The following is a 17,010-nucleotide window of genomic DNA, read 5'->3' on the forward strand; positions in this document are numbered from 1 at the left end:
TATATTTGGGAAATTTGGTGCCACAAATAACAAACTCAACAAAAGAAAAATAGCAATGGCTTGGACTCAGTACACACATTTGACAGACCTGTCAGTCAGGTGATAATTAACCTATTCAGCAAAGTACCTTTCTCTTCTCATCCACTTGTGAGAACAAGTTATCCATTTCATTCATGTATTTGTCCTGCAAAAGACATCTAAAATCAGCACTTGAGCATGAACAAAGGCATGAAAACAATGTAGCTGTTGGTTTTAATTTAGGTTACAAAGGATAGTTGCAATAAATAAGCTGTAAGGGGAAAAAATCTATGATTCATTCAGCACAAAGAGAGAAGAAATTGCTGCACCTTAATATCAGATTTTTCATTTTATTCCTCAAAAACAGATACACAAATATAAAAAGACGCAAAGAGTTAGCAACGAAATTCAACTACAAGGGGAAAATGAAAGAGGACAAATGAGAATCAGCTTTCGCTAACAACACATCTGGACATTCTGTAAAGAGTAGGAGGGAGAGGCCAATATGAATGGGTTTATAGCCAAGGAAGCTGGTCTGATAACAATATCAAGCATATTCTTCTTCCCAATCACTTCAACCAGTTGGTTATCAATTTTGTAACAAGAGAGTCTATGTTTTAGAGATGAGTTTTTTAAAATTGCAGTAACAGGTTTTGCATTATATTAATTCATTATATATATTTAAATTGTGAAAATAGTATTCCAAGAATCTCAAGTATTTTGAGAAACAACTGTATTGCACATTTTCTATTTAATAAAATAAAGTAAAAAAAAAGCTCTTCACCCAGATCTGAAAAAGAATCATTTGAACAGAATTAAAATAGTCTTTTTTAATTCAAAACATTCCTACTATTCTCAACTGCTGTAATTCTGGTGGCAATAAATAATATACCTGAATAATTTAATCAAGATCCAATATAATTCCTTTAGCAGTTGCACGAAGGCAAAAATCAGACATGCATAATGTTACATTTAGTGCTCAAAGAATTAGCAAACCTAATGAGGCAGACTCAAACCTTACATGTCTGGCTTCTATCTTTGCAATTTCCATTCGAGTTCGGGAATCATCCATGCTCTCTTCATGGAGTTTTCGTTTACACTGTTCCACTTCCCTATTCACAATAAAAGTGATACAGTAACAACCATCAAATCACCATTTACAAAATCGTCTTTGTAACTGCTTTTCAGTTTTTATTCTCAAAACAAACTGATCTGGTGGGCTCTAACTGACAGCTAACAAAGTACATGGATGGTGCAAGTTTGTATTTTCTATTACTTGGTAAAGATAGCAAAGAATCTCCGCTCACTACTTAGACAATTATCTACACAAGATGGAACGTGATTGAAGACCAGTGAGAAAATATTTCACATAATTCAAACCTCCCATTAGCTGGGACATCAAAGGCAGCATAGGCTTGAGAGTTTATTCCTTAAATGTTTGAAGCCCTTTTGTTTTTAAATAACGGCAACTCCATTAAAAGGTATCAGAGGAGGTGCTACTTTATCCACTCGTGATACAGAATGGTCCACTTTTATAGTGTTTAAAATTTTAGGCAACTGACCTAATTTAAGCCCCACTGTCAAGTCATCTATTTTGACTGTGTAATATTCCCCCCCCCCCCCACCCCTTCAGTTATGATTCAAAAAACATTTGGGCAAACACTAAATAGGGTCCACTTTGTTGAGCACCTCTTCTTCAACCGCCAAAAGCAGAAAAGCAGGCCAATTGTTTTAATTCCATTCCCATTCCATCATTTTTGTCCATGGCTGCCTCTTGTGCCACAATGAGGCCACTGTCAGGGTGGAGGTAGTCTCCTACATAATGGCATGAATATTGATTCCCCCTTCCAGTAAAATAAAATCTCCCTCCCCCTGCCCACTTCTTCTATTCCATGTTCTCGCCTCTTACCTCTTCTCACCTGCTATTACTTCCTGCTAAGTCCCCTCCTCTTTCCCTTTTTCCAGTGGTCCACTCTCCTCTCCTATCTGATTCCTTCCTTTCCAGCCCTTTATCTTTCCAATCCACCTGGCTTCACCTATAGCTATCCTCCTTCCCCTCCCCCAACTTTTTATTCTAGCAACTTCCCCTTTACTTTCCAGTCCTGAAGAAGGGTCTCGGACTGAAAATGTCTACTGTCTATTCATTTCCATAGATGCTGCCTGACCTGCTGAGTTCCTCCAGTTGCTTCGGATTCAAGCATCTGCAGAATTTCTTGTGTTTATGATTTGGGCATTTCTTATCACTTCTGTCATCATTGAGCCATGTCATCAGCGCTCTAGGCTCAATGCAATGGAATTCTTTTCCATTACTTCCCTCCTGTAAGCTGCTTCTGAAAAGATTTCTGCAGATGTCACTTGTCTTTATGCTTTCAACTGTGCACACATTTGTCTGCTCTCCTCTTTTGAAGTACCCCACAGAGTCTCTTCTACTTTCTATGTGCTGCTCAGAAACATACTACAGTTGTCAAGATTCTTAAACAAGGCAGAATAATTTGATCTAAAATTCCAGTTAAATTCCTGAGCCTTCAACAAAATACTTGAAATACCAAAAGAACAGCGGCAGAATCTAATTCAAGATCTGAAAGGAAGAATCAAAGGACTACACTTAAATATTGTGTGCTTCCCAACTGGTAGCAATAGCAGGTTTGAAGTAAGATCTTAAACCTACAATTCAAAAAACAAAAAATATATAATAAATTTAATAGAGTTCTGGCTTGGTAAGATGGCTACCTCCACTATCTTTAGGCTAATATACTGTAGTTAAATGGCTTTCACACTAAAACTGCTCATGTGATCCCACCACAAACTGTAGAACATGTCTTTTTAGTTATGATCAGCAATTTCTGGCTCTGAAGTTTGAAATACTTTAGGGCCTAACTTTCATATTATCTATCTTCCTGGAAATTAGAATTGGAAGAGTAGTAATCAAATTGAACACTGGCGAGAAGTTTTCGCAATATGTATACAGTATTCAGATTATCATGCAGTAAAAAGGATGCTTTTCTATGTATGAAACTACAGGTAGCAAGAGAGTCTTATGTGATCTTTTCTCAGTCATCAATACACCTAGAGTTAATGAACATTAGATGTAGCCTATTTTAGATACTTAAATGATCTTGTAGTTCTCTTGCCTGTAAATTGAAGCATTTAAACTAACCTTTCCTTTTCTGAGAGGATCAGTTTGGTGAGATAGTCATGAAGATCATTCTCCTGCTGTATTCTTTTGTCTTCAATGCTGTTCCATCGCTTCTTTTTGGCTATCCTCAGGGCACTTGGAATGTCATCCCCAAAATTCAACCGTTGTTCTTTTGCTAAATTGTAAGCTGAAAAAAGGGAGTTTGTATACCAACTATAAAAATAAAAGCAACAAATTACCTTGCTTCCCAAGAGTGAGCATAGCTCAAATAAGGGCATCCATTACTTCACATATCTGGGATTTTTCATGATTTTAAAGGGTCTGCACAGTAAGAAAATGAATCCAGGTTTGTTCAAATAAGGTTCTGTTCACTTCTATAATTTATTCATACCCCAAGATCTATAGTTAATTATCACAAATTTCTATACACACACACAGTACAGACACAATTTCTTACAACTTTTGTAGCAAATTCTCCTTAGGAAGGTACTGTGGCGATGCCTCAAAAAGGCAACATCCATCATTAAGGATCCCAATCACCTAAGGACATGTCCTCTTCTCATTGCTGCCATCAGAAAAGAGGTACAGGAGCTGAAGGCACACGCTCATTGATTTAGGAATAGCTTCTTCTCCTCTGCCATCTGACTTCTGATGGACATTGAACCCATGAACACTACCTCACTACATTTTTGCACTATTAATTTTAACTAACTGTATATATAGATTTAATATATATGCATATTATATACACACACCTACATATATATATATGTACACATACATACTAATAAAAATAGAATTACAGTGCATGTGTATGCATTGCACTGTACAGCTGCTGCAAAAACAACAAATTTTACGACATATGCCGATGATATTAAACCTGATTCTGATTTTATAAAAGTTTAATGTTCCTCAGTCCTTTCTTTGGGTTTTCTACCATTATTTATCTGTGAGAAATTGGGCATTAGGTAATGTGTGCCAGTGTCCTTTCCAAGACAAAATTTAGCAAAGCTTCAACACCAGTTCAATATTTATGTGACTCCATATGTCCAGACCGGATTATAACACCAGGATCTTGACATAAATAGGACTTCTAGCAGCTTGCTCAGAGCACCTAACAAATAATAAAGGAGGATTTACAAAGGAAGTAAATTTAAACCTCAGACTACTGGTTCTACTTAGAATAGTCATCTAATTTAAAGCTTACATCACACATAGATAGAGCAAAAACACTTTGGGTGCTAATCAAATTAATATTACCAGAGTCCTGAACTAACAAACTAAAACTTCAGGCAGAACCCCACGACAACAGCGGGGGGATTTAAATTCAATATATAGAAACTATAACACAGGAATTTATGCTTAGAGCCAAATCAAGTGGTTGAGGTATTAAATGATTACTTTGTGTATTTACCAAGAAGGATTTGGAAGGTAGTGAAGGCAGAGTGGGACATGCTAATATGCAGGACATTTTGGGATTAAGTAGGAGGGAGTGCAAGGTCTTCTGAAAAGCACTTGTTGCTGTTTCGTATGGCATTCACACTTCTAACTAAAGTGTGACCCAGGAGGGGCAGAAATAAGTTTTTCTGAGAGCCGAGGCTGGATCAATCTTCATCTGGCAGCTTGTCCACAGCCATTTCAATATGGGAGGCTCTGAGTTGGCATCACCTGATGGAGTGCTTGAAGCATGCAAGCCTCCACAAGAGGTCAACGTGAAAAGAATTAAGGTGAATAAGACTCTAGGATCTGATGGTATGTATCCCAAAATATTGTAAGTAGACAGACAGACATACTTTATTGATCCCGAGGGGAAATTGTGTTTCGTTACAGCTGCACCAACCAAGAATAGTGAAGAAATATAGCAATATAAAACCATAAATAATTAAATAATAATAAGTTAATCATGCCAAGTGGATATAAGTCCAGGACCAGCCAGTCCAGGACAAGTAATAAGTGAGGAGATTCCTAGGGCTTTGACAAGTATTATTGCGTCTTCACTAGCAACAGGTGAGGTCCCAGAAGACTGAAGAGTGGCAGGTGTTGTACCTTTGTTCAAGAAAGGAATTGGGGATAATCCAGGTAATTTATGGGCAGTGAGCCTGGTATTATTGATAAGGAAGCTTTGGAGAGGTTGTTGGAGGATAGGAGTTATGTGCATTTGCAAAGACAGGGACAGTCACCATGGCATGACCAGGGCAGGTCATGCCTTACAAACTAGGAAAGATTTTTTTTTGAGGAGCTGAGGAAATGGAAGTTATCTTCAATTATATTAGTGAGGCTTTTGGTAAGGTCACTTATTGTGGGTTGATACTGAAGATAAAGATACATGGGATCCTGTGGAAGGCTGTTATTTTGGCTGGAGGTCCATGACCAGTGTTGTTCCACAAAATTTTGTGTTAGAAACTGTTATTTGTGATATTTATCAATGATTTGGATAAAAATGTAGATAGGAAGATTAACATGTTTCTTGATGACATCACAATTGTGGAGTTGTGTAGAGTTTAAAAGCCGGTGGTGTAGTGGCATCTGCACTGACTTGGAGGCGAGTGGTCTTGGGTTCGAATCCAGACAGCTCCATCCATATGCTTTCCATCCATGCTGGATTGAGTGTCAAGCTAACAACTTGGCCTCGTAAAAAAACATACAAATACTAAAGAAACGGCAAGGTTGCCACCTGATGCGCCACAAGACGCAGAGAGAAACAACAGGTACAGTTTAAAGAACTATAAAAGAATACAGTAGGACATATATTGGTTACAGATATGGGCAGAGAAGTGGGAGTTGGAATTTAATCGCAACAAATGTGAGGTATTACACTTTTAAAGGAGAAAGTATACAGTTAATGGTAGACCCTTTAATAGTATTGAGGTATAGAAGGGTCGAGGGGTTTAGGTCCATAGTTCACTGAAATTGGCTACAAAAGTGAATAAGGGTGGTGTTGAGTGCTTGCTTTCATTGGTAGGGTTGTTGAGTGGAAGAGTAAGGAAGTCATTCTGCAGCTATACAAAACTTTAGTCAGACCACTTGGAGTATTGTATGCAGTTCTTATCATCCCATTATAGGAAGGACGCGGAGACTGTGGAGAGTGTATAGAAGAGGTTTTTCAGGAGGTTCATCAGAATCCATTCAGAGTCCCAAACAGTCCTGACTGGGTCACCTGTGAATCTGTTGGGGGTTACCTACTGTATGCAGTGCTCCCACTTTGGCGAGCACCTTCACCCCATCCACAAAAAGCAGGATTTTATGGTGGCCAACCATTCTATTTTCAATCTCCATTCCCAGATGTCAGTCCATGGCCTCCTCTACTGGCATTCTCAGGTTGTAGGAGCAACATCTCACATTCCATTTGTATTGCATGATAATTGGTGTCTCCAACCAGTGGTAAATTTTCCTCCTCCCTATCCCCCTTCTTCAATTCCCCACTCGGGCCCCCCCTTTTACCTCTTCTCCTCATCTGGCTATCACCTCCCCCTGGTGCCCCTCCTCCTCCTCCTCTTTCTCCCATGGTCCACTTTCCTTCCCTATTAGGTTCCTTCTTCTCCAGCCCTTTAACTTTTCCACCTATCACCTCCTAGCTTCTTACTTCATTCCCCCTTCTCCCACCCACCTGGCTTCACCTATCACCTTCTAGCTTGTACTCCCACCCCCACCTTCATGTTTTGGCTTCTTCCCCCTCTTCCTTCCTTTCTAGTCCTGATGAAGGGTCTCAGCCAAACTATTTATTTATATTCACTGATATTTCCTAGCGTGCTGCGTTCCTCCAGATTCTGTTTCTGTTACTCTGGATTTCCATCATCTGCAGAATCTCCTGTGTTTATTACCAGAATGCTACCTGGATTAGAGCATTATGAGCTTTAGGGAAAGTTCGACAAATTGGATTGTTCTCCCTAGAGCATCAGAGGCCAAAGGAGAAACCTAACAGTTATTTTTAAATTATGAGAATTATGAGGTTTTCTTTATATGGAGAGAGTGACAGGTCCCTGGAATAAGTTACCAGGGATGGGAGTGGAATCAGGCAGTTTGGTGCAGTTTAAGAGAGACACATGAATATGAAAGGATTAGAGGGACATGGATGATGCACCAGAGGATGGCATTTGGTATAAATTGGCATCAATGCTGAGTTCATCCAGCATTTTACGTGTGTTGCTCAAGATTGGCACAAGATTAGCCTGTCCATTGCTGTATTGTTCTATGTTCCATGTTCTTCAGTGATTATGAAACTACAAAGTTGCTGTCCAGACCCAAACAGATTACTTTAAGGAGATAGCTGCTTATGATTACTTGGCCTGATCCATCCAAAGTGCAAATACAGACTGACTGTTCTGAAATGGCTGGCAACCTATACAGTTCAGGAGCAATGAAGTATGGGCAATAAATTCTGGTCCAGCGAGCAACTTCTACTCTCAGTAAATAAAATTCTACTTCACAAAATTTTCTGAATTAGCTTCATTATAAAGTTCTAAACATTTATTTCAATTTTTCTCTTTCCTACTTTGCTTTTGAAAATGTACTGCAGTTTATTTTCTACAGAGCTTGCCTTTTTTTCCCATCTCTTAGAAATATCTTACACTGAACCTTCACAATCTTTTGTGTTCACTCTCCTAATGCAACATGAATGAATGGTAAGTTGGCAAACTATCATTCCAACTCATCAGCAAGTGACATGTTTTTGGAACGGTCATCAATGAAGTAAATTATGAATGGCACTGAAAAGTGCTCACAATTGAAACAACTCTGCTTTAAATTTTTCACTCTTCTATAAAAATTATGTCATTAAAATATCTCCTCTTAACTAGTAGCTCTTGGATAGTGTATGAAATAATTTATGGGTACTTTGCAACACCCCATTAACCACTAAACTATAGTACTAAAACGATACTGTATACATCTCATAGTGTCTTTGGGAGATACCCAGTAAATTGTTCTATAGAAAATACCAAAGCAGCTTATTATGGTTATTCTTCTGAAAGTGAGCATATGCTGTGATCATGCACAGAAATCCTACTTCACAACTTCTGGGAAATACCATACGTTAACATGAGAGTGAGAATTCTTCACATTTTACATTTATCATTGACAATTGATGCTATTTGGTCTCAAATGTCTAAAGGAGAACTGCGCTTAACTCAAAAGGTCACAGTAAAAAAAAGCCAGTGTAATTACATAAAGACTTGAGATGGACAACAATGGCTTCATTAATTAAACAGAAAAGCAAGTTTCAGGTCACTGTTAAGCAGTATCCAAAAAATATAAACATAAAAAGAGGAATGTGTTTCTGAATCAACTTTCATGAAACATGAACACCAATAACACTTCCCAGACTTGCAAATATACTGACACTCCTTCATGCTGTCGAGTCTAAATACAGGGACAGCTTCCCCAGCGGTATGATGGACATTCTTTCACTAAAAGAACTTCAGCAGTTCATGAAGGTTTCTCACCATCAAGGGCAAAAAAGGGATGAGTAATAAATTCTGGGCTGGCTAGAAAATTCCTCATCCCAAAAGAACTGCAAGAATTAAATTGCTTCATATTTCCTGTTGCTGTGCTTCTGTAAACAATTATGCATTGATTATGAATAGAAGCTGGACCCCTGACCTCTATTCAGGTTGCCGATAGCTTCATCATAATTCTCCATTTCCAGCAGGCACTGTCCTAGGAAGAAGTGAGCCTTAACAGACTGGCTATCTAACTCCAGGGCATGTTTACAGTCTGCTACCGCCTTATCGAACTGTTGCATCTTCACGTAGCACAGAGCACGGTTTGTGTAGTATACTGCCACAGATGGGTTACGGTTCTGAAAGACAAACCAAAGTAGGTATGAGATTGGTAGAAACTGACTGGTAAACTCAGCAAACAAAAGAAAACGACTCAGTGAATGTGGTTTCTAACAGAATGATAAATATTGCTTTAAATGTAACTGATGCGCATTCTTAACTAAAATGAGAAATTGTCTCTCATTTTTACAGGAAGTAGAAGTTAGTAGCAGAGTGGATAATATTTTTTTAAAAATCGAAGAATAAATAAATGTAAATCAGTTAAAGAGTAAGTATTAATTTAATCAATGTTTTAAGAACTGAGAAAGTATTTGGCAATGTCACGGTAATTTTCTTTGAAAATGAGATCAGTACATTTCCTCAGCACATTGCTTTGGTAAAGATGAACAAACAATGGGAAGAAAGTGCATGTGCCCTGAAGAATTTCATCCAGTAAGCAGGGCAAATATCTTACACTGAATATTACAATCTTCTGTATTCACCTTTTGATATTCCAGAGCTTTTTCACTTTCTACAAATAGCTAGTCAGCTTCATGATGAAAAATTCTCTGCTTGCTTGGGATTAAGCGATTATGAGGCCTCTGTTAGTGGAGTCGACCAAGTGTATTGCGCCCTAGCTGTCTAGATACTCAAGCCAAGGCAGTACGATATGGAGGCAAGCTGTTGTTGTCCATGTAGTAGCCCCCCCACCCCGCTGATGAATCCAAAGGAATGGCAGAGATCCATACAGTTTGGCACCAGCGGCATTGCAGGAATTGGCAGTCAGCATTGAACTGAATGTGAGACTGCTTTAGGAACTCCAGTTCCTGATATTTCCTCGGGGTTTATTCCCAAAGCTTTCCCCATGAGTGGGTATAGCTGCAAGGCAGCGGAGGTTAGAAATCAGAGTTTTTCTTCTCCAAAATCAGCTGCTAACCATGGCTGATGAGCCCGTCTTTACAAAGCAACTGGCTTTAAGGCTCAGTAACCCAACCATTGCCCCTTCTCCTGTCAGTAAAAACAGTTCTGCTGGGCTTAGTAGTTAAGGCACACGAGAAGACCAAGAGGTGGCCTCTAGTTCTAGTCTCACCAAACCTCAGTGGAAAAAGCCTGTTTGCATTTAACCTATCTATGCCCCCGATACAAAATTATATATTTTGTATAGATAACTGTAATTATAAATACATAAAATTAATTGGAAGCAGATCAAATAATTAAATAACTGGTCTACCGACTACAACAATTTGCTTTTATATAGTACTAAAATTTTCTAAAATTCTTCACAGAAACCATTTTAATTCCTATCCCCAATCCTGTTTTGACATGTCAGTCCAGAGCCTCCTCTTTTGCCTCAATGAGGCCACCCTCAGGGTGGAGGAGCAACACCTCATAATCCATCTAGGTAGCCTCCGACCTGATGGCATGCATATTGATTTCTCCTTTCGGTAATTTTATTTTCCCTCCACCTTCCCTCTTCCTCTTTTTCCCACTCTGGCCTCTTACCTACCTATCCCCCGCCACTGGGTTCCCTCTTCCCTCCCTCTCTCCGATGGTCCATTCTCCTCTCCCATCAAAATCTTTCTTCTCTAGCCCTTTACCTTTCTTTCCCACCTACCTGTTTTCACCTATCACCTCCCAGCTAGTACACTTTTTAATTCTGGCATCTTTCCCCTTCCAGTGCTGAAAAAGGGTCTCGGTCTGAAACATTGACCATTTATTCATTTCCATAGATGCTGCCTGACCTGTTGAGTTCCTCCAGCACTGTGAGAGTTACTCTGGATTGCCAGCATCTGCAGAATCTCGTGTTTATATTGCACTATTACATTCACTTATAATTTGTAATAAAAATTTGTCCAATGATTCCCATATAAATCCGATAACACATTAAATCAAGATGTTAACCCTGCTATAAATCAGCTCAAATTTCTAACTTTTACAATACAAATCAAAATTAAAATAATCTTTGTATAACACTTATAGTGAATCACCAAAGGCATTTGCTAAGATTTGGATCCACATCAGTCTACATATTAATTAACTCCATCTTAGAATTTCCCCAAAACTTTAAATGTAAAATCAAGTGTAGAGGACTGGATGTCAAATCAAACACTATTAAAACACATTCTCTTTCTGTCCTGAGCAAAGGTTTAGCACATTAATCGTTAATTAAAAACAAAGTTATATTTTGTTTGCCTCCAACACTAACATTCTGCATTTTAAAAGCAATATTTAAAATAAAGTATATTCCAAGTTTCCTTTAGGTAGATGTTGAAATTAACAACAGATAAAAACTAATGTAGTGTATTTAAATTAAGCAATTTGATATTGGAAATATGAAATTTCCATAAATTTTATCATACACTGATAACTGGAAGATGTCAGCATTCTACTTTTGAAACGAATGACTCTTTCTCAATAGTAAAACAATGACAACAATTTCGCAATCAGAATCAGTCACAACACAGATATTGAATATTATAGGCTGAGGTAGTTAATTATACAGATACAGTCAACCCTCCTTATCCGCCAGTTCTGCGTGCGCGAATTCAACCAACTGCGAATCGAGGAAACCCGGAAGTGCTCTTCCACAATGTTGTTCGAGCACGTACAGACTTTTTTTTCTTGTCATTATTCCCTAAACAATGTAGTATAACAACTATTTACGTAGCATTTACATTGTATTAGGTATTATAAGTAATCTAGAGATGATTTAAAGTATACGGGAGGATGTGCGTAGGTTATCATGGGTTGGGATCGATAAAGATCGGAAGTATTCTTGCTAAGTAAGTTGGAACATCCGGTATTATTTAGCGTCAGTTAGTCAAACATCTGTCTTAGTATATAGTATATATTTTACCTTTCTATGCACATAAAACACTTAAGAAACGTATATATTTTAATAATTAAATCACTGCATTGCTTAGTAATAATTGTAGCTTTCATTGGGGCAGGGCCTTTCTCACTTTATCCTTTAAAATTATTCCGATCATAGCCTAACGCTTTTCCAATGACCGATAGTGTTTCACCTCTTTCCAATTGCTTTATTTTATTTTTCGATCATTTTACTTTCAATTGTAATTGTGATTATTTTCGTGAACAGAGCTCCGCCAGGTCCTAAAGACCACCACACTTTCACAGGTCTGGGGTCCCACTGGGTCCTAAACTCCAACGCACTGAGCCAGGCTAAATAAGGGAATTGAGCATCCACGTTTTTTGGTATCCTCAAGGGGTCCCCGAATCAATCCCTTGCGGATAAGGTACAAGGCGCTGTATTAGTCAATTCTTACGCTGGAATGTACAAAATGCCAACCAAATGTCAAACTGGTCAATAAAAAGACAAATTTCAAAGTACATTTGTTATCAAAGTCTATATACTATATACAACCTCGAGATTCATCTGCTTACAGACAGGCACAAAATAAAGAAATCCAATAGAACTTATTAAAAAAACAAGTCATGCAAAAATAAAAATAAGCTAATAAAATATTTCTGGAACCAGAGCACAATCTGATGCTGATTATTCATCACTTTCATTTACTTTATTTTTGTTTGTCATAAAGCTAACAGAGATTAAAAGTGAATTGGATTAGAATAAATATAACAGATTATTGCTTTATTCAGCATTTATTCACTCTTTAAATATGCCCTGGATACTATGGAGGCTTGTGCCCTTGATGGAGCTGACTTAAGTTTACAAGCCTCCGCAGCTTATTTTGATCCTATGCAGTAGCCCACTCACCCTGCCCCCACCACACCAGACGGTGATGCAGCCAGTTAGAATGCTCTTCATGGTACATCTGTAGAAATTTGCAAGTGTCTTTGGTGACATACCAATTCTCCCCAAACAAAATACTGTCATGCCTTCTGTGTAATTGCATCAATATGTTGGGTCTAGGATACCGTAGATTCTCAAGAGACGTTGACATCCAAGAACTTGAAACAGCTCGCCCTTTCCACTTCTGTTCTCTTGATGAGGACTGGAATGTGTCCCTTGACTTCCCCTTCCTGAAGTCTACAATCAACTCCTTGGCTGTACGTTGCCGTGACACCACTCAGCCAGATGATCTATCTTACTCCTGTACACCTCCTTATCACCATCTGAAATCCTGCCAACAATAGTTGTGTCATTTGAAAATTTATAGATGGCATTTGCCACACAATAGTAGGTATCAACAGTGTTGATTGCCAGCAAAATGTTACTTCTGATCCAGTGAGGAAGTCAATGATCCAGTTACAGAAGGAGGTGCACAGGACCATGATTTAGAGCTTGTTGCTTACAACTAAGGGTATGATTATGTTGAATGCTGAGCTGTATTCAAGAAACAGCAGCCTGATACGGGCATAACTACTATCTAGGTGAGCCAGGACCACATGAAGAGCCGGTGAGACTGCTTCCATTGTAGACCTATTGTGGCGATAGGCAACTTGCAGCACTTCCAGGTTCTTGCATAGGCAGGAGTTGACTCTAGCCATGACCAACCTCTCAAAGCACTTCATCACAGTAGATATGAGTGCTACTGAGCTACAGTTGTTGGGCAGCTCACCCTGCTCCGCTTGGACACCAGAATGATTGTCGGCCTTTTGAAGAAGGTGGGGACCTCTGACTACAGCAGAGGTTGAAGACATCACTCCCACCACACAGTTGCACAGGTTTTCAGAGCCCTACCAGCTAGATTATCAGGGCCTGAAGCCTTGAAGGTTCACCTTGTTGAAAGAGGTTCTGACATCAGTCTCTGAGACAGAGATCACAGGGTCACCAAATGCTGCAAGAATTTGCACAGGTGTAGTTTTATTCTCCCTTTCAAAGCATGTAGAAAAGGCATTGAGCTCGTTTGAGAGGGAAGCACCACAGCCATTCATGATGTTATGATTCACTACTTCAGTCCTACACTTTATAAGTGTGGCCTCATTTGTTGTATTGTGAGCATGTTTGGCCCCATATCTTAAAAAGGATGCGCTGACACTATAGAAGGTTCAAAGGAAGTTCACGAAAATGATTCCAGGATTGAATGGTTTGTCATATAAGAGCATTTGATGGTTCTGGGCCTGTACTCACTAGAATTCAGAAAATGTGGATTGACCTTAATGAAACCCATCGAATGGTGAAAGGCCTTGATAGAATGGATGTGGAGAGGATGTTTCCTACAGTGGGAGAGTCTAAGACCAGAGGACACAGCCTCAGAATAGAGGGGCGTACTTTTGGAATGAAGGTGATGAGGAATTTTTTAGCCAATGGGGTGGTGAATCTGTGGAATTCTTTGCCACAGGCAGCTGTGGAGGCCAAGTCTTTATGTATATGTAAGGCAGAGGTTGACAGATTCTTGTTTGATCAGGGCATGAAGGGATACAGGGAGAAGGCAGGAGGTTGGGGCCGAGAGGAAAACTGGATCAGCCATGACGATATGGTAGAACAGATTCAATGGGCCAAATGGCCTAATTCTGCTCCTATATCTTACAGTCCTACCGCAATGATAGGAAAGGAATTGAGTTGCTCAGTTTCGTGCCTACTGATTATGTTGCTCAGCTCAAGTGCCTGCCAGGTGTTGGCCTGAGGTGGAATGTACACCGCTACCAGAACGATGGCGGAAAGCTCCAACAAACAAAGTGAGCAGATAAAATGGGTGATATTTGACCGCTGGATATTCCAGATCATGTGACCAGGACTGAGGCAGAATGGCTATGTTTGTATACCATTGAGTTAATCATAAAGCAGATTCTACCTCCTCTATCTTTAAAAGTCTGAGCTGTCCTTTATCTACGGAGAACAGTGAAGCCATTGGGCTACAGTGCTGCATCTGAAAATGTACAGGCCAGAATGTTATTTCTTGGAGCATAGGAGACTCAAATGTAATGTAATAACCTGTATGATATCATAACAGCATAGGGTGAATGTGTAATCTTTCTCCATGGAAAGCAATAAAAAACTAGAGGGCATAGGTTTAACTCTTACATACTGTTTGGGTCAAATTTGACCCGTTTTGACATTTGACAGCAGTAAAAAAAAAACCCTAAATGCCATTTTTTTTCTAGCCAAAATCTGATTACTTTTCCTAAAGTAACCCAAAATGCACAAATATGAAAATATTTAAAAACTTATACTTTTGTACAGGTGCTACAAATTTTTGTACATTGAAGCTGTTTCGAGTCAAATTTGACCCGTATCTATTGAAATGGATTTTAGATCTCTGAAACATTAATTAAGAATTAATCACCCATTTATTAATGTCAGATAGGCTATTTATACATTCTAAATAGATCTGTGGCTCAAAATTTGGTATAGACACTTGTTATGAGGGGATTCTTGGGCCAGGTCAAAATTGACCGGACCATACTGTGAAGGTATAGAATATGAACAGGTTGCCTGGGTTCAGGTGAGAGGAGAAAGATTTAGAAGAGAGCCGAGGGACAACTTTAACAAGCAGAAAGCAGCACATTCATGAATGAGTTGCAAGAGTAAGTGGTTGAGGAAGATACAACTACAACAACAACATTTGAAAGACAATTGGACAGGTAAATTATGGGCCAAATGTGGACAAGTGGGATTAACTTAGATGGACATTTTGATTAGCGTGGACATCTTGGGCAGAAGGTCCCATTTTTTGTTTTATTACTCTATGACTCTGACAGACATGAAAATCAGACCAACCACAAAAGCTGAACACTTTGGCACACCAATTGGTTTTTGAAAAATCTCTGTGATGAAATAATCTCCACTTTTATGGGTACAGGGGATACTGAACTCCATTCAGGACAGGCAACCCATGACTCATCCCAGTCGATTTTACAACAAAATCCAATAGGTATAATTAGTCTCCATTTATATCTTTAATACAAAAGGTGATCTTATCACATTTCAGCAAGTTCTGTGATTTATGAAACAGCAGAAAATACTAGAAGTACTCACAGGTCTGACATGCCTTGCATTTTCATTAATTTAGTGAACCAGATTTGTTTTTTATGCTTTCAGAATTTTTCCAGTTTGCCTCTATATTTATTTGTTTATTTATTCATTCCTCCCCCCCCCCAAGGCCTTTTATGGGTGGTGTTTGTGTATTTTTTCCCCCAATCTCATGTCCTCTACTAGAGACTTGGGAACTTGAGGGTTTGACACTTGCTATTCCTGGTAGTACACTCTTCCGGACCCAGATCTCAGATGTTGTTCCCGGGATTTGCTGGAGCCAAACTCCCAGTCTAGGGATCACAGCTCCAAGTGTTCCTATCACCACCGGGATTACTCTGGCTTTCACCTTCCACACTGGACAACAGATTGGCCAACATGGAGTTAAAAATAAACTGTTTATGTGTATGCATGTGTATACATGTGTACACACACACACACACACTAAAGTTAACTACTCTTTAAAATAAAATTCTAGATGAACTTTTGGAGATTTGTGTTGAGATTTGTATACTACATTGAAAAGTAGTATATTGTTATATGATAAATAAAATATTACTTCACTTGAAAGTACAGATTGCCCCCAGCACATCCCACTTACGTATAGTCTATACACATGATTGAGCACTTGGGAGAAAACCAGCATGGATTTGTTGGCTGCTGTAGGGTTACAGGCATCTTTTGCTGTCTAGTAGTTTGGGTGACACCCACATTTCCAACTTGCGAACTGTTCAGGCTACAAATAGTTCACAGGATCAGAACCCTTCCACAATCAGGAGAAGACTGCATACTTTTGCCCTAAAAAAAGGTCTATTCTGCTGAGATCTTCATAGATTAAATTCATGGTAGCAGCAGGTGGTTATACTGAATCATGTTGCACAAGCGAGCTATCTTTCATAAAAAGACATATTGCTTTTTGTCAAAGGACACAAACTTCTGACATCAGGGAGTAAACCAAATAGGAGCAGCTGATGTTAGATGTAACAAACTGGCTATATTCACTTGCATGACACAACCAACACATGAATCACCAGCCTGTATTTCGTAGTTTCAAAACCACACTCATTAACATGGAAGAATTACTACTGGAACATCTCCCCTAAACAAAAATAATAAAAAACTAATTTAAATCACCCATGTCTATGAAATTTAAAAAAGTTATGAACTTTATTCATGTCATCCTAAAGCCAACATAATAAATT

The 17,010-nt window shown here is 38.8% G+C and overlaps 1 protein-coding gene across 1 annotated transcript in view; it reads right to left on the reverse strand.

Moving 5' to 3' along the window:
- The window catches only part of stub1 (STIP1 homology and U-Box containing protein 1), a 41,204-nt gene that overhangs the window by 8,026 nt on the left and 16,168 nt on the right, over positions 1–17,010 (reverse strand). The window contains exons 2-5 of the mRNA XM_059979242.1: positions 8,753–8,951; positions 3,176–3,341; positions 1,040–1,130; positions 128–184 (exon numbers count right to left, since the gene is read on the reverse strand). Of these exons, the coding sequence (XP_059835225.1) occupies positions 128–184; positions 1,040–1,130; positions 3,176–3,341; positions 8,753–8,951 (513 nt within the window). The remainder of the gene's footprint in view (positions 1–127; positions 185–1,039; positions 1,131–3,175; positions 3,342–8,752; positions 8,952–17,010) is intronic.

This window comes from Hypanus sabinus, chromosome 9 (genome assembly GCF_030144855.1).
Source record: "Hypanus sabinus isolate sHypSab1 chromosome 9, sHypSab1.hap1, whole genome shotgun sequence".
Classification (NCBI taxonomy): Eukaryota; Metazoa; Chordata; class Chondrichthyes; order Myliobatiformes; family Dasyatidae; genus Hypanus; species Hypanus sabinus.